This window comes from Vitis vinifera, chromosome 14, assembly GCF_030704535.1.
Source record: "Vitis vinifera cultivar Pinot Noir 40024 chromosome 14, ASM3070453v1".
NCBI classification, from domain to species: Eukaryota; Viridiplantae; Streptophyta; class Magnoliopsida; order Vitales; family Vitaceae; genus Vitis; species Vitis vinifera.
Window position 1 is genome coordinate 2945534 of NC_081818.1, and position 24394 is coordinate 2969927.

Consider the following 24394-nt stretch of genomic DNA (forward strand, 5'->3'; position numbering starts at 1 on the left):
AGTTATTAAGTTAGTTTATCAAATATTTACTGAGAAAATATAGACTAATCTTAAATGAGAAAAACACCCAAGAGGGGAGGATGAATTGGGTTTTTCAAAAAAAAATTCAACACAACAAATTCAAGCACAATAGAATCAAATATAAAGAAATAGAGTTAGAGAAATCAAAATCAGGTTTTATAGTGGTTCAACACTTTCTTAACTATGTCCACTCTTTTTAAGCTCCAAACTGAATGAGGGTTCCATTAACTTGAAGTTTCAACCAAGTTTCTAATCTCCTTTACACTTGGATTTCGGTTCCAATGAGCTCTTACACAATCTCTTCAAGATTCAACTCAATTGAAAGCTTTAACACTCAATTTTACAAGAATGAATCCCTCAACCTAGCTTAATGATAACTCAAATACAAATCAAAACTAAGATGAATCACAAAGGTGCACTAAAGGATATGCAAGTGAAGATTTAATGCACAAAGAAAGAAATGAGAGCTTTTAAGACAAGAATAAGTGGGTAGACAAATAAATGCAAGTGTTCTCTATGTCATAAATGAAGTGGAGCTCTCAATTTATAGATTTCTAACCTCGGGAGCCAAGAAAAACAAAAAATAGCCTCAATCGGTTGAGTTGGGGGTCAATCGATTCACTAGCCGTTGGAGCATTTAATGCTTTGGCAGGTTACAGTTGCTTCAACCAGACCTCGACTGGAAGTCAATCGGGAAGGAGGATACCTCAATCGGGAAAGGAAAGCTATTGGAAGAGAGAAAGTGTTTTGCACTCCTTGACGGGACCTCGATCAGGCAAAGGTAACCAGTTGACTAGTACCCTGGTCGGTTGAGCCAATTGGCCCAATGCCTCGACCAGTTCAACATTTTGGCCCCGAAAACCTATATTTTTCTATTCTTTTCTCTTCTAACACTTAAGCAAGGTCTTTAGGTAAATTAATATGTCAATTTTGAAATGTTTTACCTAAGGTACATTTGATAAAACTCGGGTTTTTAATGAAACTTTAACTTTAAGGAATAAATCGAGTTTTCAAAAAATGCATGAAAGGATATGTAAAACCTAAGTACACTCATGCATTCATCTTACATTTGTTTTCTATGATTAAAAGTCTTCCAAACGTCTTGATCTTGTATCTATTAGGTCCTTTGATGAATTTCCAAATTAATACCTGAGATTTTTACAATTCAAACTAATTAGTAACTTAACCATGGTTTGTTATCATCAAAACCTGATTAGGAGAACCCTTGGGCTAATAATCTCCCCATTTTTTATGATGACAAACCTTGGTTATATAAGAGAAGAAAAATATCCCCCTCAAACCACTCATGGATCAATCAATCAAAATTCATGAAGTTAAAACCAAAATAATCAAGACATGTGAATTTTCATTAAGAAACAATGTAAGTCATGAAACATATAACATATCATATATAAGTCAAATGTACATGAAACATATAAGCCTATCATATACAATCCAAACAAATGATATGACAATGATATGCATGTGAGTCTCCTAGATCCTAAATATCTTCCCCTTTTGGCAACATAAAAAAAAAAAAAAAAAAACAAATGGGGTCTCTATGAAATCAAGGTTGAGGAGGTGGAGGAGGAAACATGGAGCGTAGATAAGCCATCATCTCCTCATATTGACTCTCTAGGCGACGCTCAATGCACTCAATGCTTTACTGGAGATGCCCAAACAACGTCTGATGTTGATCCATGAGAGCCTCTAAACTCTCAAGCCATGAGGTAAAGCCAGTCTGCTATTGATCCATGCGATTCTTCATACGCTCAAATCTTTGCTGCAAATACTCAAATTGAGAAGTGAAACCAATTTGATACTGATCTATGCGATCCTCCATGGAGTAGAATTGAGTATCATTGACTACTACAAGCTCATCTATGCGAGTGTCGAGAGAGCTAATATGAGCAGATAGATCCATCCAAGGCGCATGATCAGGAGCGTGAGGTGTCTGATGAGGTGGTGTCTCTATGTAAGGAGGCTCAATAAATGATGGCTAAGAAGATGGTCCCGTTGTGTAAGTCGGCTCAAACATCATCAACTCAGAAAATGTGGCCTCAAACTGAACAACTTTTGACTGGAGTGGAGGAATGTCAAGCTCAGACTCTCTCTACTGAAAGTCTCTCTAAAGGTCTACTCCATTATCCATCTCTCGTATCTTGGCCTCTTCCTCTACTCCGGGATGTGCCTCTACCTGTCCTCGGGCTTGTGTTGGTGGTCTCTCTACTCGTTTAACCCAAGAACCATCGGGGGCCTTCTTAAATTTCATCTGCCCCATCGACTTATCATCATACGTGTCATAACTACTGGGGGCCTCAAAATTTGTCTCTCGGCTCAAATCAACCTTGACATCCTTGAACACTCTGGTAAGGAAGCGACCATATGGGAATACTCAAGTCATGCTCTCGCAACATGAGATCATGTGCATCATCATCAGGTACCCCACGTGGATCCATTTCCTCGTCAGAATAGATTCCATGAGGAATGCCTCATAATAGGAGATCTCGTCTCGATGTCCACCCCATGGTAGCATGATAGAGCAAATCATGTGGTGTAGTACTCTACTAATCACGGTCAAGCTATGAGACGATGGTTTGTTCATCCTCTGGGTGTCTACAAGTCTGAAAATCCTCTGAACGACCTTTCTAGGCTCGAATCCCGGCATAGTGGGCCAAATCTTGGACTCGTACACCCTAAGTCCAACTAGAGCAATATAAAAAATGCGGCAGATGCTCTCCGGATCCAAACAGATCTCGACTCCTCTAATAATGGAAATAATCGGGCCACCAATGCCGTAAGTAGCCCTCGAATAAAAAGCTCACACCGAAGTCGAGAAAATCAGCTCTGAAACCGTCACCACGGGCAATCAACCCATCATAGAGAAAAGTCTCTCAAATCCGAAATGCTAGAGTTGGGAGAAATTGATATTTTTCCTTGGAACTACCTTTCTCTTAGCAAACTTTTGCTTGTATCGCTGATAATCCTCCACAGAAATGAATAGGGCGGTGTCAAACCTCGCCTTTCGGCGAGCCTCCGTTTGAGGAGGCTGAGATGACTCAGCTGGGCGCTTGCCTTATGCCTTAGAGGCACCCGACTCTCTTCTTGGAGCCATGAGAAGAAGCAAAACACTGAAGAAGGGGCTAGTAGAGAGAGAAATGAGCACAACCAAGAAGGAAACGAGCACAACCAAAACCCTAGGCGTGTAGAAATGGAGAAGAAGCCAACTGTGACGCGCGGAAGGAAGAGAATGCACTCCAAAGTCAAAACCCTAGCCTTCAATCGTCCCAAAAATCCAATCCAAAGCCTTCAATTGGTCCAAACCTTACTCAAAACCATCTCTAGAAACCGAAATGTTAAAAACCCTGAATAAATGGAGGAGAACAGTGGAGAAAAAGAAGTGCGAGTCTCTTTAAATCCTCAGTCTCGATGAATTGGTCGACTGGTCCTGGTTTGATTGACCGCCTGGTCAATGCGGTCAACGGGTTTGACTTTTCATATTTTGTGCATTTTCTTATTTTTTGATCCTTCTCCTACCATTTTCAGTTGAAATCTCAATTTTTTATGCCCAATGCGAAGGGAATTTTGACTTTTGGTCAAAATTTAACCATTTATCTAAGTATATGTCTATATGATGCATATGACATGAAATTCATGCAATTTGAAGGTATATTCATCAAGAATTCATTAAGCAATCATTAGATCATAAAAAAATCACATCTAGTTGTCTTCTAATATTAACAAATTGTTCTTCACTTAGAGGTTTTGTAAAGATATCAGCAAATTGATATTTTGTGCTTACAAATTCAAGTATTATGTCACCCTTTTGTGTATGGTCTCTAAGAAAATGATGTCTAATCTCTATATGCTTAGTCCTAGAGTGTTGCACAAGATTTTTTGATATATTTATGATACTAATATTATCATATTTAATAGGAACATGCTCAAAAGATAAATCAAAATCACTAAGTGTTTATTTCATCGAAAGAATTTGTGCACAACATAAATCGGTTGCTATGTATTCAACTTTCGCTGTTGGCAAAACTACCGAATTTTGCTTCTTACTATGCCATGAAACAAGTGAGTATCCTAGGAAATGACAAGTGCCACTAGTGTTTTTTCTTTCAACCCTACAACTGAAAAAATCGGCATCCGAAAATCCAATTAATTCAAAGTTATCACTCTTAGGATACCATAAGCCTATGTATATTGTCGCTTTCAAATATCTAAGAATTCTTTTTACGACACTTAAGTGAGATTCTTTAGGACAAGATTGAAATCTAGCACACAAGCATATACTATACATAATGTCGGGTCTACTAGTGGTCAAATATAACAAATAACATATCATGCCTTTATACATAGTTGAGTCAATGGATTTACTTTTCTCATTCTTATCAAACTTGATGGTTGAACTCATTGGAGTCTTCATTGTTTTGGCTTCTTCCATGTTGAACCTTTTGAGAAGATCTCTCATATACTTTGCTTGATTAATGAAGGTTCCTTCATTTAGTTGCTTGATTTGAAGTCCAAGGAAAAAGTTGAGCTCTCCCATCATGCTCATTTCAAACTCACTATACATGCACATAGAAAATTCTTCACAAAGAGAGACATTAGTATCATAAAAAATGATATCATCAACATATATTTGAACTAAGAGCATATCATTTTCTTTAGTTTTTATGAAAAGAATTGTGTCAATTTTTCCCATTTTAAAACCTTTTTTCAAAAGAAATTTACTCAATCTTTCATACCATGCTCTAGGTGCTCGTTTCAAACCATAAAGAGCCTTTTTAAGTTTAAAAACATGGTTAGGAAAGTTAAAACTTTGAAAACTGGGTGGTTGTTCAACATATACTTTTTCATTTATAAAACCATTTAAAAAGACACTTTTCACATCCATTTGATATAAAACAAAGTCTTTAAAACATGCAAAGGCAAGTAACATCCTAATGGCTTCCAACCTAGCTATGGAGGCAAAAGTTTCTTCATAATCTATCCCTTCTTCTTGATTAAAACATTGAGCTACCAATTTTGATTTATTTCTAACAATTATGCCATTTTCATCCATTTTATTTGTAAAGACCTATCTAGTTCCAATAACACTTTGATTTGAAGGTCTTGGTACTAATTCCCACACTTCACTTCTTTCAAATTGATTTAACTTTTCTTGCATAGCAATCATCTAATTTTCATCATTTAAAACATCATTTATATTTTTAGGCTCAATTTGAGAGATAAAAGCAAGATTATTGCAAATGTTTCTAAGAGATGATCTAGTTCTTACCCCACTAGATGGATTACCTATAATTTGATCTTGTGAGTGATTGATGACAAACTTCCAATCTTTAGGAAGGTCTTAGCTTGATTCACCTTACACTTGTTGATGATGAGGTAATGTCAATGATGATTCTTCTTTCTTGGGATCTTCTCCAATTACTTCTTGTTGCCTTATATCTTCAATTTGAAATCTTCCCATGGAAGTCTCCAAACCTAAATCATCATCAAAACTCTCTCTTTCTTGGAGAGAATTGTTAGATTCATTAAAAATAACATGGATGAACTCCTCTACAACCATGATTCTTTTGTTAAAAACTTTAAAAGTTTTACTTGAAGTTGAGTAACCAAGGAAAATTCCAACATCCAATTTTGCATCAAATTTTCCAAGATTGTCTTTGGTGTTTAATATAAAACATTTGCACCCAAAGACTTTGAAATAACTAATGTTGAGTTTTTTGTTTTTCCAAAGCTTATAAAGAGTTTTCTTAAGAATGAGTCAATAATATTATATTTAAAACATAACAAGAAGTGTTAACTGCTTAGGCCCAAAAATATTTTGGTAAATTGTTTTCATTTAGCATGGTTCTAACCATTTCTTAAAGAGTTTTATTTTTCCTTTCAACTACTCCATTTTGTTGAAGAGTTCTAGGAGCCGAAAAAATGTGATTAATTCCATGCTCATTGCAAAATTCTTCAAAATCAATATTTTCAAATTCTCTCACATGATCACTTCTTATACAAGTAATTGTAAAACCTTTTTCATTTTGAACCTTATTGCAAAACTTTGAAAACTCATAAAAGACTTCATTCTTTTGACTTAAAAACAAGACTCATGTGTATCTAAAGAAGTCATCCACAATAACATATGCATAAGACTTTCTTCCAAGACTTGGTGTCCTAGAGGGACCAAATAAATCCATATGCAACAACTCAAGTGGCCTAGATGTGGAAATGAAGTTTTTGTTTTTGAAAGAGTTTTTGATTTGCTTTCCCATTTGACAAGCTTCACAAACTTTATCTATTTGAAAATTTGTTTTGGGAAGGCCTCTAACAAGTTCATCTTTGTTGAGTTGGAAAATGAGGTCCATGTTAGCATGTCCCAACCTCCTATGCCACAACCAACTTTGATCATGCATGCTTGAAAATCATCTATCATGGCCATCATATTTTGAAATATTTATAGCATAAACATTATCACATCTATGGCCCATAAGGATGGTTTTATCATTTTTAATATCCTTGATGATGCAATGAGATGCTTCAAAAATCACTTTAAAACCTTTGTCACAAAGTTGACTAATGCTTAAAAGGTTATATTTTAAACCATTTACTAATAAAACACTTTCAATAAGAGAGAATGTGTTATTACCAATCTTGACCAATGATTCTTCTTTTTGCATTGTTTCCAAAGGTAACATATCTTCCATTTTTCTTTGTAAGGAAAGCAAATTTGGATTCATCTCCAGTCATGTGTCTTGAGCATTCACTATCCAAGAACTACTTATCTTTCTTTGAACCATACAATATAAAACTCAAGTTAATTTAGGTACCCATATCTTTTTGGGTCCTTGAGGGTTAGTGACCTTGGATTTTTCAATCCAAACCTTTTTAGCTTTTGCATTTGAATTCTTTTGAGAACCATTTCTTAAAGAACATGTACTACTAATTTTCCCTCATCTTCCACAAAAGTTGCAAGTAGTGGAAGGACTTGCACTTGTGAATTCTTTTATAAAATAGTTTTTAAAATACTTTTGATTTTTTAAAGATTTGAATCTTAGCCTTTATTTGTCAAAAATACATTTTTAGCTAGCTAGAATCATTTCAAAAGCTTTTTGTCCATAAGAAAATATTGAAAGAGAGGAGGTCAACCATTCATTTTTCTTTCTCAAAATCTCATTTTCTTTTTCAAGATGAGTTTTAGAAATTTCAACAATTGAAAATTTTTCTTTTACTTCTTCAAGTTCTTTTTCAAGTTGTTGAATTTTCTCTTTGAGAGAAATATTTTTCAAACTAAGTTTTTCAAAATCCTCATACAATTCTTAAAAAACATCATGCATATCTTCATCACTAAAGTTAGAGTTTACCTTGTCAAGTTCATCTATTTCCATGAAACACATGTTTGCCACTTCTTTCTCATTTTCTTTTTCAGAGGATTCTTCACTTTCACTCCAAGTAGCCATCATTGCCTTCTTCATTCTCCTCTTGGCTTCACTTTTGTAGAGAGGATAATCATATTTAATGTGTCCCGGTTTCTTGCATTGGAAACACACCAAATCTCTTTTCTCTTCCCATTTCTCCTTGTCACCATGAGATGAAGATTCCTTTTTAGAAAGGTCTCTTCTAAAGGTGAACCTTCCTCCTCTAAACCTTTCACCCCTCATGTATTTGTTGAGCTTTCTTGTGATGAGGGCTAGATCATCATCTTCTTCACTTTGTTTTTCTTCTTCAACTTCTTCTTCTTCCTTAGTTGTAGATTTGAGAGTTATGCTTTTCTTCTTTTTGTCTTCACCTTCTTGTAGTTTTTTTGCCAAATTGATCTCATATGTCATTAATGACCCTACGAGCTCCTCCATAGGTAGCTTAGTCAAGTCTTTTGGTTCTTGAATTGCGGTGACCTTTGTATGTCACTTTGATGGAAGTGACCTCAAGATCTTCATCACTTTTTCGGATTCCTTGTAGGTCTTTCCCAATGCTTCAAGACCATTGACAATGTTGGTGAACCTAGTGATCATTTCAACAACAGTCTCATTTTCTTTCATAAAAAACAATTCATAGCTATGAACAAGTAAATTGATTTTTGACTTTTTTTACTTAATTTGCTCTTTCATGAGTTATTTCAAGCAATCTCCAAATTTCTTTAGCTGATTTGTATTGACATATTCTATTATATTCATTTATATCCATAACGTATTGCAAAGTGAAAACGACCTTAGCATTTAATTGAAAATATCTTCTATCAAACTCATTCCATTCTTGCTTGGGTTTTGGAACCATGACTCCATCAACTAGTTTTGTAGGAAAAGTTGGGTCATCTTCAATGATGTCCCATACGTCCCATACGTCCAAATCAGTTGATTGTAAATACCAAGTTATTTTAGTTTTCCAATAGGGATAGTTGGTTCCAGTAAAAAATGGAGCTCTATTTTTTGCAAAACTTTCAGTGTGAGATGAGCTTGATGGAATAACCATTTTCTCTTAGATGATTAAGTTTTAAACAAGAGGCCTAACTTTGATACGAATTGAGAAAATAAAGACTAATCTTAAATGAGAAAAACAACCAAGAGAGGGGTGAATTGAGTTTTTCAAAAAAAATTTCAACACAACAAATTCAAGCTTAATAGAAGCAAATATAAAGAGATAGAGTTAGAGAAATCAAACTCATATTTTATAGTGGTTTGACGCTTCCTTGCCTACGTCCACTTTCCTCAAGCTCATAACTGAGTGAGAGTTCCACTAACTTGAAGCTTCAACCAAGTTTCTAATCTCCTTTACATTTGGACTTCGACTTCAATGGGCTCTTATACAATCTCTTCAAGATTCAACTCACTTGAAGGCTTTAATACTCAATTTTACAAGAATGAATCTCTTAACCTAACTCAATAATAGTTCAAATACAAATTAAAGATAGGATGAATCACAAATGTGCATTAAAGGATATGTAAGTGAAGATTTAATGCACCAAGAAAGAAATGAGAGCTTGTAAGACAAGAACAAGTGAGTAGACAAATAAATGCAAGTGTTCTCTATGTCATAAATGAAGTGGAACTATCAATTTATAGGTTTCTAACCCCGGGAGCCAAGAAAAACAAAAAACAGCCTCAACTGATCGAGTTGGGGGTCGATCGATTCACTAGCCATTGGAGCATTTAATGCTTTGGCAGGTTACCATTGCTTCAATCGGACCTTGATTGGACCTCGACTGAAGGTTGATCAAGAAAGAGGATACCTAGATAGGGAAAGAAAGGCTACTGGAAGAGAGAGAGAGAGAGAGAGAGTGTGTGTATGTGTGTTTTTGCACTCCTCGATCAGACCTCGATCGGGTAAAGGTAACTGGTCGACCGGTACCCTAGCCAGTTGAGTCGGTTGGTCCAGTGCCTCGATCGGTTCAACATTTTGGTCCTGAAAACCTATTTTTTTTTTTTTTTTTATGTTTTTTTCTCTTTTAACACTTAAGTAAAGTCTTTAGGTAAATTAATATGTCAATTCTGAAACGTTTTGCCTAAGATACGTTTGATAAAACTCGGGTTTTTAATGAAACTTTAACTTTAAGAAATAAACCGAGTTTTCAAAAAATGCATGAAATGATATGTAAAACCTAAGTGTACTCATACATTCATCTTACATTTGTTTCCTATGATTAAAAGTCTTACAAATGTCTTGATCTTGTATTCATTAGGTTATTTAATGAATTTCCAAATTAATATATGAGATTTTTTACTATTCAAACCAATTAGTAATTTAACCATCATAGTTTATTATCATCAGAACCTGATTAGAAGAACCCTTGGGCTAACATTTACTAACTTATTTCCTGAAAACATTATTCAAGAATATCATTAACCTTCAAAAAAGTTAAATTTATAATGCATTGTTCTTTGAACTCATGTTTTCAATGCCTTTCTAAATAATTTTTTTTTTTAAAGTGAGAAAACATTGGAAAATAAATAAATTAGAGGAAAAATGGAATGAAAAAAAAAATTGTTGTTTAATTATACTAGCCATAGAAAAAAAAAAAAAAAAAAAAAAAGGATAAAAGAGGACAAAACCGGCCGGCATTTAATGACAAAGGAGCTGTGTGGGTCCATTCCAATTCTAAATGATTTTATACCAATTTATAATGGATAGTGTCGGTGCTCATATGATATTTTTATCTTATCTTATTTAATTAAAAAAAAGAAATTTAAAATTGAATAAAGTATTTGAGACAGTCTCCAATATACTTTCTAATTCTTCTTCTAAAAACAGACACTTCTTTAAGTAATTTAACGTCTAAAATTTTGAATCAAGAAGATTTCTTTAATAAATAATTTATCATAAAATTTTCAAATAAAAAATGAGAAAATTTTGAATTTTTACTTCTTCAATTATTATATTTATTTATTTATATTAAATTAATACTTTTTAAATTTAATTTCGTAATCTGCACATCAAAATATAAGATCGATTTTAATATCATTTATAACAATTTATTTCTAATCATATAAATATTTATAAGAGTTTATATGTATGTACCGTTACGATTTTCTCAATACAAAAATATTATTTAAAAAACGTGGGAGTTAATTTACTTTGCTAGCTAACTACAAATGGACGACGAAGTTGTCACTGACAGTCAATAAAACAAGAAGCCGTCAGATAAACGACGTCGTTTTGCGAAACGTTAATCAAAGAAATAAGTCTCGGAAAACCAGCGTCCATAGCAATCTCTGCTGCTGCAGACCAACTGACAGGGATCGACTGTTCCACGTGGCTATCAGATAATGCTTCAGCCGGCATAGAAAGAGGGAGAACGAGACAGAGGTCGAGTCCACAGAGGCCAGAGATCTAGGGTTTGGTGGGAGGAGCGGAAGGACGACAATGGCTGAAATCGGGAAGACGAAGCTTGACTCCGGGTGGGTCGCCGCCAGATCCACCGACATTCAACTCACTGGAACTCAGCTCACCACCACTCACCCTCCCGCCGGCCCCACCTCCCCCTGGATGGAGGCCGTCGTTCCCGGAACGTAATTTTTTCTCCTTTTCTACTCTTCTTTTTTAACTCCAAGTTGTGTTTTGCATGAAATTTGGTTGCATTTGGAATAGGCAGTGACCTGCAATTGTTAATGTTTTGGATGGAATTTGATTTGAATTGGAATGGTTTTGTTTTTGATCGTCGAGTTGTTTTTGAAATTTTGAATATGGAGTCAGAAAAAACATGTGACTTGGGCTTTGTGGTGGGTTTTGATGAGTAGGTGTAATTATTAGTGCCTTTTTCTTTTGGGGAATTCATTCTGATCGGGAGTGATTTGGGTTTGATTTACAATTTGTTTCTGAAATTTCGAATTTGAACTCAGGAAAAGCATGAGGCTAGGGTTTTGTGGTGGATTTTGATCAGTAACTGTGTAATTACTAATGTGAAGTCAAGAAGATGTGATGGAGAAGGTGGAAGTGGTTTTCCATTGAATTTAGGGTTTCAAGGTTGACTCGTGTTCATTTGCACGGATTATGGATGAGTTTACTAGGCAAATTGATGGTGCTTGTCGTTTGATGGTGAAGAAGCGTTCTATTAGTATCAGTCTTGTTGGTTGGAGCCTGTTGTCCCTAGAATGTGGCCTCATCATTTCCATTTCTTCAGTTCAAATATGCATTTTGGAATAGTCATGCTTTCTATTATCAGCCTTTTTTTTTAAAGTTGTGTATCAGCATGGCTTGGGGATTTGCAAAGGTGTGTTGATGTGATCAAGGAGATGTGGGATGGAGCATGAACAAGTGGAAGAGAGAGAATTGAAGCTTCTATAAATTATGGCTTTCAAAGTTGATTGTGATTCACACTCATTTCCACTCTCCTTTAATTCAAATTCATGTATTTTTTTAACCTTTTTTTGTTCTTTCCAATTTTAAATTTAAAAATTGAAAACTAAAATTTGAAAATTTATACCTTGACAGTCACTTTTTTTTTTTTTTTTTTGGTGGGATTCCATGTTGGGAGTTGTCTTATTTTTTATTATCATTTTTTATTTGTTTGTTTACAATTTTCCCTAGCTGTATATTGTCTTGAACACACACACACACACACACAAAAAGAAGAAGAAGAAAAATTGTCTTCACCACTAAATGTGGTGTTTCATGGAGTTCTTGTAGTGGATTTTAATCTTGGATACTCTTCTTTCTCTCTCTCTCTCTCTCTCTCTCTCTCTCTCTCTCTCTCTTTTAATTTCCTAGAAGCGAAATTTTAAAATTTTTTAAGAAACATTTTTGGTTATTTTACTTGGTAGTTTTTTTTTTTTTTAATTTCAAAACTTGAAAACAATGTTTTTTAAATATAAGGAGGGAGAAAGAAACTGTTTCCTTTTTGTATTTTGTTAGGAAGGAAGAAGTGTATCCAAAGGACAGCTAACATAGTCTTGCTGTGATTAATGGGATGTATAATGGAGTGGGATCAATTGAAAAAGGGAGAAGTGAGTTTACCATGGATTTAGGCTTTTAATGTTGGCCAGTTACTGATTTCCCATTGGTTATGGATGAAATTGCAGAGCGTATTCAGTTGTTTGATGATGATGAAGAATTCTATTAAAAAAGGTAAAGATGATATTTTTTTAATAAGAAAATAATGGATTAAAGAGCACCAAGCAAAAAAGGGGATGCAACCCAAGCACACAAGATGGATATACAAAAGTGCCAAAGGGTGAAATAGCAGAAAGAGCTGGAATGGAAGATGGGCTTGTTTGAGGAATTTCAGATTTAATGCACCCTATAAAGGGGCTCTCTTGAAAATCGCATGAAAGCCACATGTGCAATTGGTTCATTCCAGTTTAAATGGACATGAGATTTGAAATTTATAAATGATATCACATCTAATACCTAATTGGTCAAAATTTTGAGATTTTATAAATTTAAATTTGATTGAAAATAGAACCTAAATCTTATACCTTAAAAATAAATCTATATATTGATTATGAACAGAAAGAGCCAAAGGGAGTAAAATGCAAAATGAGTCTTAATTAGGAGAGAGAGGGACGATGATGTTTACTCCTTTTAATGAGTCTAAGGAGCTAGTTACTCCTCAATGCTTGATTAGCATGATCAGCTATTCTTACCATAAAGAGAGATGGAAGATGATGCACAAAAGTCTTTTCATAAAAATTTTATATGATAAACCTGTGGCACTTACTCCACACTAGTTTGGTAGCATATACTTGATTTAAGTTTCTGGTAATAATTTTTGCAAGCTCTTATGCTAGCCTTTTCCCCCAGTGACATCCAACAATATCTGCGCTAGAACTAGAAGCTATTAGTAATAGCATCTTTTGCATATGTGTTTCCATTAGCCTAGTAAACCTGTGGCACTCCGTACTCCATAGTAGTTTGGTGGCATATACTTGATTTAAGTTTCTGTTAATAATTTTTGCAAGCACTTATACTAGCCTTTACCCCAGTGACATCCAACAATATCTGTGCAAGAACTAGAAGCTATTAATAATAGCATCTTTTGCATATATGTTTCCATATCCAGGCTAATGGTGATTTGGTTGAAACAGTGTCTTGGCAACCCTTGTGAAGAACAAACTTGTGCCAGATCCCTTCTATGGCTTGGAAAATGAGTCAATTTTAGATATTGCAGATGCTGGAAGGGAGTATTACACATTCTGGTTTTTCAGAACTTTCCATTGTAAGCTGGTACGTTATATCTCAACAAGAATCATGCTCTTTGAGCTTGAATTGACCTCAAATTTTTTTTTTGGAATTAGAAACAAACATTTTATTATCATGGAATGAGTAAATATAAAGAAGGATGTAAAACCACCCATCACAACCAGTACATAACTCTGATCAAAAGTGAGAAAAAACTATCTAGTCTAATTGTAGTAAAAAAAATACTTTTGTACATTTTCAAATGCTAAAATTTGTCAATGCTTTCCTTGAAAACTTGTTTTAGGAAAATAATAATTTTTATTTTGGTTGTGGAAATTCTTGATCACTTATGTAGAGCCAATGAGAAGTGTCTGGATGTTACACATTAAGTTTTTTGTTTGTTTGAAGGTACATCATTAATCTTGTAGTGAAGTTGGAAGGAGAACTTGTATTAATTACAATTTTGAGGACAAGGAGAATAAGTGGTTGAACATTTTTTTTTTTTTTTGATGAAAACAATCAAAGCATCTCTTAGTACTGACCCTTTAGCAGGGAAATGCTCAGGTGGGTCACCTCTATTTTCAATGTTAAGTATTACAATTTTTTCACAAATTGGAAAGACCCAATGAAGAAGAGATTAAGAGCACTGCCCTTAAAACTAGATTAAGTGGGTGCTTCCATAGCATTGAGTTGTTGACATATATATAAAAATTCAAGCATCAGCTTTATAGGATGCTATGCAACCAATCATGGTTTGGGAGATAAGATAGGAGGTGTTCAGAAAACATCATTCTATAAAAGGATAAGAAAATGTTGACTGATGACCAGAAGCGACAAAGTCGGTTGAGATGGCTTGGTTATGCAAAGTGAAAACCAGTTGTTACACAGGAAGGAGTGTTATAGTTTAAGTTGAAGGTCCAGCAAAACAAGATGAAGGTAAAAAGGATGCAGGTCGAGGAAGTGAAAAAAAATGTTTTTCTATGATTGGATAGAAATATGCAATGTAGAAGAATGACAAAAAAGGATTATTGTAACTGACTCAGCTAGGAGAAACCTTGGTTCTATGCTCAAGATTTTCTTGGGTAGAGAGTAAAAGATGTTTGTCTGACTCACTGTTATCATTGTTAACCCTATTCATTGGCATATCTATAGCTTCCTCATTGTGAGAAATAACATTTTACTTTTCTTTGATTAGAATGAATGGCATTTTACTTTATTCTGGATTAGAGAAAGATAAAAAGGGTAGGTTTAGAAGGGATGGGGAAAATCTTAAGTTTCCACATCTGGAAGTTGTCTCAGTAGAAATCATACAAGAACATCAAAGCTGTTGAGTTTGGTAGCATGGAGAAAAGTTATATTGTTACCATCCCATCAATGTCATGGACTTGCTGTGGTGTGGATATTCAGTTGCTTTATTGACTAGGTCCTGTGTGGTGTATCATTTTAAAGCTTAAAAGAGCCTTCTGATAGTAAAAGCTCTTCTATAGAGTGTTTAGCTATATTTAAGAAGTCCTTTGAGTTAAAGATATTGGAACTTTAAAGCTTTTTCAGTGAGAGCTTCAAGAAGTTAAATTTTGGTTAAAATTATTCTTTTATCAAGACATTTGTCACTTTGTAATTTTATAAATGGCATTTATAACTTCATAAATTTTATAAAATAACAAAAATTATCCATTTATTTATTTAGGAAGTCCAAAATATAAAAATAAAAATGTAATAACCAAACACTAACAAATCTCTTTAAAGTAATCTCTTGTACAATTCCTTTTAAAAAGGACTTTATGTGAAGCTACGGCTATGCCCATTGGTGCCTTAAAAAAAAAAGAAGAAATTATATGGTTAGATGTCTGGAAATAGTTATTTGATTTGAACATTTTAATTAAAGAGGGTGTTCTCCACATGACATTTCTGTATCCTGACATTTTCTGATTCACTCAACTTTGTAGACTTGATATTTTTGTTTATTTATATAGCTTTCTGGCGATTAACCATTTCTGTCTACATAAATTTATTCAGTCAGGAAATCAGCATGTGGATCTGAATTTCCGTGCAATCAATTACTATGCAGAAGTTTATTTGAATGGGCACAAAATGGTCCTGCCAGAGGGGATGTTTAGAAGACATTCTCTAGATGTCACTGATGTGCTGCATCCTGATAAACAGAACTTGCTAGCTGTTCTTGTTCACCCTCCTAATCATCCTGGAACTATTCCTCCTGAGGGCGGCCAAGGAGGTGATCATGAGGTATAGATCTAATTCTCTTAAAACTTCTGATTCCAATCCCACCACTTGTTAGGATCTTGTTCAATTTGGAATTATGGCTCTGAACAATCAATATCGAAATACTTTTAGCTGAAGACTCATCTTGGTTTTTTGTCATATGAGATGCATAGAAACAGGTTAATATTAGTGTGATTATATAATGTTCTGCCTTTTAACACCATTTTGTTTCCATGTTAGATTGGAAAAGACATTGCTGCACAATATGTTGAGGGCTGGGATTGGATGGCTCCTATAAGGTGACTAATCGTCACTATGAGAAACTGCAGGAATTTAGTCTTCTGCTTTTTTGTCATTTTATTATCGTTTCATTGGTTTTCTGGGAATATGTTAATGATTGGCAACATAATGCTGGTCCAGCCCCAGCCCCACTGTTTTGCCACTGGACAACAACTGAAGACAACAAAAAGAGATTAAGAAAATGGCTATGGGTATTGTTTAGTTTTTAGTTAATTCAGTCATATGTTTGTTATCAATTATTTGATTGAATGTTGGTCCCACATATAAAAAAATTCCATTGTGCAGTGTCAGAACTGATTGGTGGTGTTTTGCCTATCAAAAAAAAAAAAAAAAAAAAAAGAATTGATTGGTAGTGTTTTGCATATAAGAAATTACGTTACATAGAAAACTAAGTCATAGTATAATGGTGCTTTTGAAACAGAATGATAAAAATTGAACTAGGACGCGAGCTAACGGTATGTTTACAATTAGTATAGGTGTGGATCAGGATGAAGTTGGGATTATATCTCTGCTGGGTGGAAGGAATGGAGAGATGAGCTCAATATACAGTTCCTTTATAGGAATGGGGGTATCTTCATTTATTCCTTTCCAGACATAGGAAATGAAACTTGCTGTAAAGTAGTCAAGGTTTGATGTAGATCAAGATGTGTGAATAGAGATTCCAATTACCAGATATTTTATATGACAAAGGAAATGTTTTCTCAATTTAATAGAATCCTCTATCCACAAGTAATTCAATTTTATATAACTTCATCGACTACATTATTGTTTTATTAGATGGCAATGATCAATTCTTTTGCATGTTGCGGTTTTTTTTTTTTTTCGAAGACTTGCAATTAAAGTTCAGGGAAGCTACATAACTGAGGTTTTAACTTTTGGGTCTCCACAATCGAGCATTCATGGTCACAAAAGAGTATAACTTATGAATTAGATTTGAACTTTCTATTCCTCAAATAATGGCATTCATGGTTTCTCAACTAAAGGAGCAATACCACAAATAAGCACTCTCCAACTTTGCCAGCATTCAAGCATGGTCAAGCAGACCAAAAGTACTGCTGTATGTGGATGTTGCATCAATAAAATTGAACTTCTTTAGCAGAGGAATTTACCTTTATATTTTACATATTACCTATGGTATTTTGTGTTTTTTAGTTCAAAATTTTCTTTGGTCTCAAAATTTACCTTTATTTTCTTTGAAATGCAGTATTTTCTGTAGATCAAATGAAGGCTAGACATTTTCATCAGTATTTGACTTTTTGTAGTATTACAGGGACAGGAACACTGGCATTTGGGATGAAGTATCAATTTCTGTTACTGGGGTGAGTTTTTGTTTGATATGCTTTAACTACTGTTAATAACCTTTGTCTTGTAATCATTTATGTTCTCTTAGTAATATTCAAAGCTTTTGCTGACATTAGAGACGCTAATTGATTACAGCTGAAGCCTTGTTTGGTGATGGGCCAACTGATTTGTTTGGACATGAGATGAAATATAGTAAATTTTCATCCTCATGAATTATAGGTCTTTGATCATCTGACATGCTGGAATTGCCATGGAGAAATAACTTAGGATTCTACAGATATACCTGCTTGATGGAAAGAAGTAATTATTGTTTCCTTCCAGATGGTCCAGATGATTCATTGGTTTTTCTTTGTTGTGTATTTATTTTAATTTAAGCAGTTCTGTAATTGATGATGCTCCTAATGCACAATGAATTTATTTTGTGCTGATCTGTAATAAATTCCAATTCAGTGTATTGATGCATTACCATTCAGTGCAGCCTGTGAAAATTATAGATCCCCACTTGGTTGCATCATTCTTTGACAACTACAAGAGAGTATATCTGCACTCGACGATTGAATTAGAAAATAGAAGTTCCTGGGTTGCTGATTGTGCTTTGAATATCCAAGTGTCGACTGAACTTGAGGAAGGCATTTGCTTAGTAGAGCATCTTCAGACTCAGCACTTGTCAATCTCTCCTAGTGCTCGTGTTCAATATTCATTTCCTGAGGTCAGTGTAAATTTTACTATTATTTATTTATTTTTTTCTGGTTGTTGAGGCAGATTTTTTTTGTATGCTTTCATATTTGTTCTAAAAGCATGTAAAAAGGGTCTTCATATAGCTGAGCATTTTCTTGAGGTCTCTAATATTTCCTTCATTCAGATGCTTTTTACACACAACCATCTGAGTGCCCTTTTTCTATGTAGATACTGGAATATTGTAAAGGCAAGATTGGGTTTTGACTATGTATTTACTACTAAAAGAAAGTTATTTGATCAAACTTTTCCCCTTTTTATTTTATTCTATTTATTTATTTATTTTTGCAGTGTGAAAGACTAATTACCTAATTCTAGTGACTTTCCTAATCGATGAGCATATTTCATCTGCTGAGCTGTAGTTCTAATGTGGCAACTCTTTTTGATGTCTTGATCTTTTATTGTTAAGAATTTATCCACAAGGATTGCTTTTATGTGCAATCTTTTCATTCTCATCCCTTCATGCTTCACATTACTGCTCGATATGTCCTTCCTGTCAGTTTTTTTTTTTGTCATAGGAGATCTACCATAACCCCCACCCCCCCCCCCCCCCCCCCCCCCCAACCCTTCCCCTTTCCTCCTCTTTCTTCTGCTGAAAAAGTAAAATAATAAAATAAATTTAGGTAGTCTAAAGGCAAGAAGTCTAACCACTAAGCTAATTTGCATTTTTGATAGATCATTGTCCCTCCTAAAATAAATTTGCTCTATTTCTCCATTCCCCAGACCTCCCTACACCTTCCTTACATTTCTGGCTCTGCCACTGGCTCCTGAGATGTAATTAGCTTCAACTCTTCAGTTTCTTTATGTTTTCTCTGTTCCAACTTTTAAACTTACACCTTCAGTTGCTTGTCTTATCCTTCAATTACGATTGAGCAATTTGTAAGGTAAATGTTCTGTATATTGGTAAAAATGAAAGGAGTGGTCCTGCAGCATTGCTGCTTTGCCAAAATCTGCTATCACTAGATCAGCATTGGGAGTTCCAACTTGTGAGCTTGTTGGAATCTTCTATGATATTATTCTTATGGCTATTTTTTCATATATCTGTCTTAAAACAGCTTTGTTGCACACAGGAATTCTATTAGTGTCATGGGTTGCAAGCATTAGAAGTCCAAAGTCCAAGGATCACTGAGAATGAGTACAAATATATAAAAGCAATCAGAAATCTTGAGTGATGATATACTTAAGAGTTGCCTCTTTGAGAAGTTAATTTGGTTAGATGAACTTTTCAGTGACTAACCATGGTAATCATAATGGTGAGAAGGGTGAGAAGAGACTTGTTATGATGTTGTTGATGATAATTATTAGTTATATTTAATGTTATGGATGGTCAAAATCCCAGTTTGACATTGATTTAAAAATAAAATAAAATCCCACTGTGACATGCCTGTTAGGTTGTTAATTCTCCTGTGACTAACAACATTACTCTGCAGGTCATATTCCTTATCGGAGATTATGCAATGCAGCCATTTTGCTCTATTTTGCCTTTTCTTGTTCTTGATTCCTTGCTGAGAATCTCCAGTGAATAAGTTTGTTTGTAAATTATGTATGTCACTTGGATACAAGCATCAAATGTAAGTGCTTGTCATTGTGGAAACTGGAATCTGTATTAGGACAATCAGGACCATTTTATGCTGCAGCAATATACTATGGTAACCCTCTTGTTTGTATAGTTGTCAAAAAATTCATTATGTCATTTGTTTAAAATGCCTCTTTGGTGCTTCAGTTTTCCAGTTTTGTAGGATTTAAGCACATTTGCAATTAGAAGTTAGATGAAAATCAACATTCCTCTTATCGTTTGTTGTATCAGACAATAAGTTGCAGTTATCTAATTTTGGCCTATAATTATCCTGCTCAAGTGTTAATGGTATGTATTGGCAGCTTTTTTTCTACAAGCCCAATCTATGGTGGCCAAATGGCATGGGGAAGCAATCCCTGTACAATGTTAGTATCACCGTTGATGTAAAGGGACATGGTGAGTCTGATTCATGGAGCCATCCATTCGGATTTCGTAAAATTGAGAGCCACATTGACAATGCAACTGGTGGCAGGTATAATATATATTTAGTTTTTGGGCAGGACTCAAGTATCTTCCTGGGTGCTGTGTGAATATTATAACGCATATATTTCTGCTCTATAGGTTATTTAAAGTCAATGGCCAACCTATTTTTATTCGTGGTGGTAATTGGATATTGTCTGATGGGTTACTACGGCTTTCGAAGAAGCGATACAAAGCAGATATTAAGTTTCATGCAGATATGAACTTCAACATGATCCGCTGTTGGGGTGGTGGACTGGCCGAGAGACCTGAGTTTTATGATTATTGTGATATTTATGGTCTGCTGGTAAGTTATACATCTTGGTTACTTTTGTGTTTGTGGTTTTTATTTTTTACTTTTTATTTTATTGATTAATTTTTTTGACATTGTCCTTGCCCTGTACCTGATCAAATGACTCTAGCTGGGGTGGTTAATTGTCTTCTTTTCACCTGATCCGGCCATCTTAGCCAACTTTCCTCATCTTGTCTCCACTAGTGCTATCTCTAGCTTTGCAAAAATGCACTCAAATCTTTATCCTATTGTTAGGTGCATTGCTATTCGTCCATCTCAACATCCCCATTTTACTATTTTAATACATTATAGTTCAACTAGCCAGTTCCTAATCTTTTTTTGTCCACTTCTAGGCTGATTTGAAAAATCAGGTTCTGAAATGTTTTGGAATGTGATCTGGTTTTCCTTATAGCATGCTGTACAATTGTCTTCACACTCCCTAACCTGTGTGAACTGTGAAGGGCAGCATCATTCTGGGAGCTGGTTTAGGACTTTGCCATACTTAAGGATTCTAATGTGCTATGTTGGATTCGTTTATCATAGTTTAAAGTAATGGGCCATAAAATTATTCTATAGTTTGCATCCTTATGCTGGATTTGATTTTGCAGGTATGGCAAGAGTTCTGGATAACTGGAGACTGTGATGGACGGGGTATCCCAGTATCAAACCCAGATGGTCCCCTTGACCATCAACTATTTTTGCTATGTGCAAGAGACACTGTAAAGCTTCTGAGGAATCATCCTAGTCTTGCTCTTTGGGTAGGAGGAAATGAACAGACACCACCACATGACATCAACATGGCGCTAAAATATGACCTTAGACTCCATCCTGATTTTGCTAAGTTAGATGAAAATGGTCAGTCTATCGAAGATCTATCCCCAATCTTGAGAGATCCAAGCCAATATCTGGATGGTACACGCATTTATATCCAGGGATCTATGTGGGATGGATTTGCAAATGGAAAGGGGGACTTCACTGATGGTCCTTATGAAATCCAGAATCCTGAAAGCTTCTTTAAGGATGATTTTTACAAATATGGATTCAATCCTGAGGTGGGTTCTGTGGGAATGCCAGTTGCCGCCACCATTAGAGCAACAATGCCTCCAGAGGGATGGCAGATTCCATTGTTTAAGAAGCTACCTGATGGTTATATAGAAGAGGTCCCAAACCCCATGTGGGAGTACCACAAATATATTCCTTACTCAAAACCAAGTTCGGTTCATGATCAGGTTCTTATGTATGGGACCCCAAAGGATCTTGATGACTTTTGTCTGAAGGTAAACCCAACTCCTTTTCCTAAGTATCAGGATCCTTTTAGCGCCCTCTCTCTTCTATTGACTCGTATTTAATAATTATTTCAGGCTCAACTTGTCAATTACATTCAGTATAGAGCTCTATTAGAGGGCTGGACTTCCCGGATGTGGAGCAAATATACTGGGGTCTTGATTTGGAAGACTCAAAATCCTTGGACAGGTCTCAGAGGACAATTTTACGATCATCTCCATGATCAAACTGCAGGTTTCTATGGCTGTCGTAGTGCAGCTGAACCAATCCATGTCCAACTGAATCTGGCTACATATTTTATAGAGGTTAGTAATTATATTAATTGGGATTCTGTTTAAGTCTAATAAATTAGTTATGATACCGTGTTTTGGTAAAACATGTTTTGAAATAACAAATTACATCAAAATGTGATAAATTAGAATCAACATCATATTTTTTTTTGTCATTTTTAGAAGAATATGATCCAGGAAAATCTATTATTTTTTGACACAGGTGGTAAACACTACATCAGAGACACTATCAAATATAGGTATAGAAGCATCAGTGTGGGATCTTGAAGGAACATGTCCATACTACAAAGTTTATGACAAGCTCTCTGTGCCACCAAAAAAAACGGTACCCATCATTGAGATGAAGTATCCCAAGTCTAAAAATCCAAAAGCAGTCTACTTTCTTCTTCTCAAACTTTACAACATGTCCAACTATGGCATTTTGTCTAGAAACTTTTACTGGTTGCATCTGTCTGGTGGAGATTACAAGCTGTTGGAGCCATACCGGAGCAAGAAAATACCCCTCAAGATAACATCCAAGGTTTTCATAACAGGATCCACTTACGAGATCCAAATGCACGTGCAGAACACATCAAAGAAACCGGACTCTCTTAGTCTAATCTACAAGAATAATTTCATTGTTAGAAATGGTGATGGCGATTATGATACGACTGCAGCAGAGCCTGTTCATAGCAGGATGGAGGAAAAACACGGAGTTGGTGTGCTTCAGAGGATTTGCAGCCGCTTTTCAAAGGAAGCTGCTGGTTTGAAGGTCGTCCAAATGAACGGAGCTGATGTAGGGGTTGCTTTCTTCCTTCATTTCTCGGTTCATGTTTCAAAGAAAGAGCACAAGGCAGGAGAAGACACAAGAATCCTTCCCGTTCATTATTCTGACAACTACTTCTCGCTGGTGCCTGGTGAGACAATGCCGATCACCATCACCTTTGAGGTCCCTCCAGGCGTCACCCCTCGGGTTACGCTCAATGGCTGGAATAACCATAGCGACTACACTGTATATTAAGATTGGTAAGATTCTTAATAATGCAGAATTATGTTTTTTCATATAGACCATAATTTGATGTTTATGATCGTTTGGTCCATTCTAGATACTGATGAGAGGGGAAATAAAGCGGCAAATGCCAAGAGACAAAATGAGAAATGGTCCTTCAAAATGTAGATAAGTACCCATCATTTAACAATGTTGTGTTGGTTTTGTATATGTGGTATGGGTAATTGTCATTTTGTCGGTTTTTAGTCAAAAGGGAGGAGAAAAATGGCTGAAGTGCCTTAAAAAGTACCTTTTATTTATTTTTTATTTACGAACTAAGCTTGTTTGTGTTTTGGTTGAATAGAATAAATTTAAATATTTAATTTTTTTATTTAATTAAAAGTAATATATCCAATATAATTAAAGTAAACTGTTTAATTTAGTTATGTTGATTGATATAATATGTTACTTCTAACTAAATAGAAAAAGTAAAATATTTTGATTTTTTTTATTTAGCTAAGAAACAAACACTGCTTAGGTCTTCGAGAGTCGAGAGTCTTTTAGACGTGGAAAGTCAAAGGATTCAAACAGAGTATTTGAATAGAATTCTTAAGCTTGGATAATAAGTTTTTTTTTTTTTGGTTCAAATGTGATTTATATAGGACTTGGAGAAGTAGAAAGATGATGAATTTCCCCAAATGGGGAAGTGGAGTGTTGAAAATAATTTTTTTGTTTTTTTATTTTCTAACTTAGAAAGCATACTTGGAATTTTTTTTGATAAAAGAGCATTTAGAGAATTTGTTCGCAAATGAAATGATTTTGAATAACAATTGAAAATATGAAGAATATTTTGAGAATTTTCATATTGTATATAAATAATGTACTTGCATTGATAATAAATCGAGAAAATTATTTTTTATTCTAAAAATTTAAAATTTGTGATTTGGATTATACAAGTAATCATTTCTTCTACTAAGAAATGAGAAAGTAAATTATTTCAAACAAATCCTAAATTAAGTCATATGACATAGATTTGGGTCATATGCAGAGTTTTCATAATTCACAATTTATTCCTTCAAGTTATAATTACTTCTCAAGAATCACAAATCTGAGTCAAATGAAACTGTAAGCCTATAACACTCCAATTCTCGGTTGTAAATTGAAGGGTTATTTGATTAAAGGGGTAATTGAAAACCTAATTTAAATAATTAAGAGTGTGTTTGATAATAATTTTAGAAAGTATTTATAATTTTTTTATTTTTCAAATATATATAAAAAAAATACTTCCTAAAATTACTATCAAATGCCGATATTTATATTAAAAACGGGTTACTCTT

General features: G+C 34.6%; 1 protein-coding gene across 2 annotated transcripts; it reads left to right on the top strand.

The window, feature by feature from the left end:
• The first annotated feature begins 10670 nt into the window (after positions 1–10670).
• LOC100254646 (mannosylglycoprotein endo-beta-mannosidase) lies at positions 10671–23366 on the top strand. 2 transcript variants are annotated; one of them, XM_010661555.3, is made up of 12 exons: positions 10671–11024; positions 13539–13677; positions 15649–15876; positions 16093–16151; positions 17423–17471; positions 17933–18163; positions 20068–20237; positions 20327–20531; positions 21125–21793; positions 21878–22105; positions 22293–23095; positions 23176–23366. In XM_010661555.3, the coding sequence occupies exons 1-11, from the start codon at positions 10879–10881 to the stop codon at positions 23088–23090; spliced, it is 2922 nt and encodes a 973-aa protein (XP_010659857.1). In that variant the 5' UTR covers positions 10671–10878; the 3' UTR covers positions 23091–23095; positions 23176–23366. The 2 variants fall into 2 exon arrangements, with proteins under 2 accessions (XP_010659857.1, XP_002284576.1); XM_002284540.4 differs by having other exon boundaries at positions 22293–23366.
• The last annotated feature ends 1028 nt before the right edge of the window (positions 23367–24394 follow it).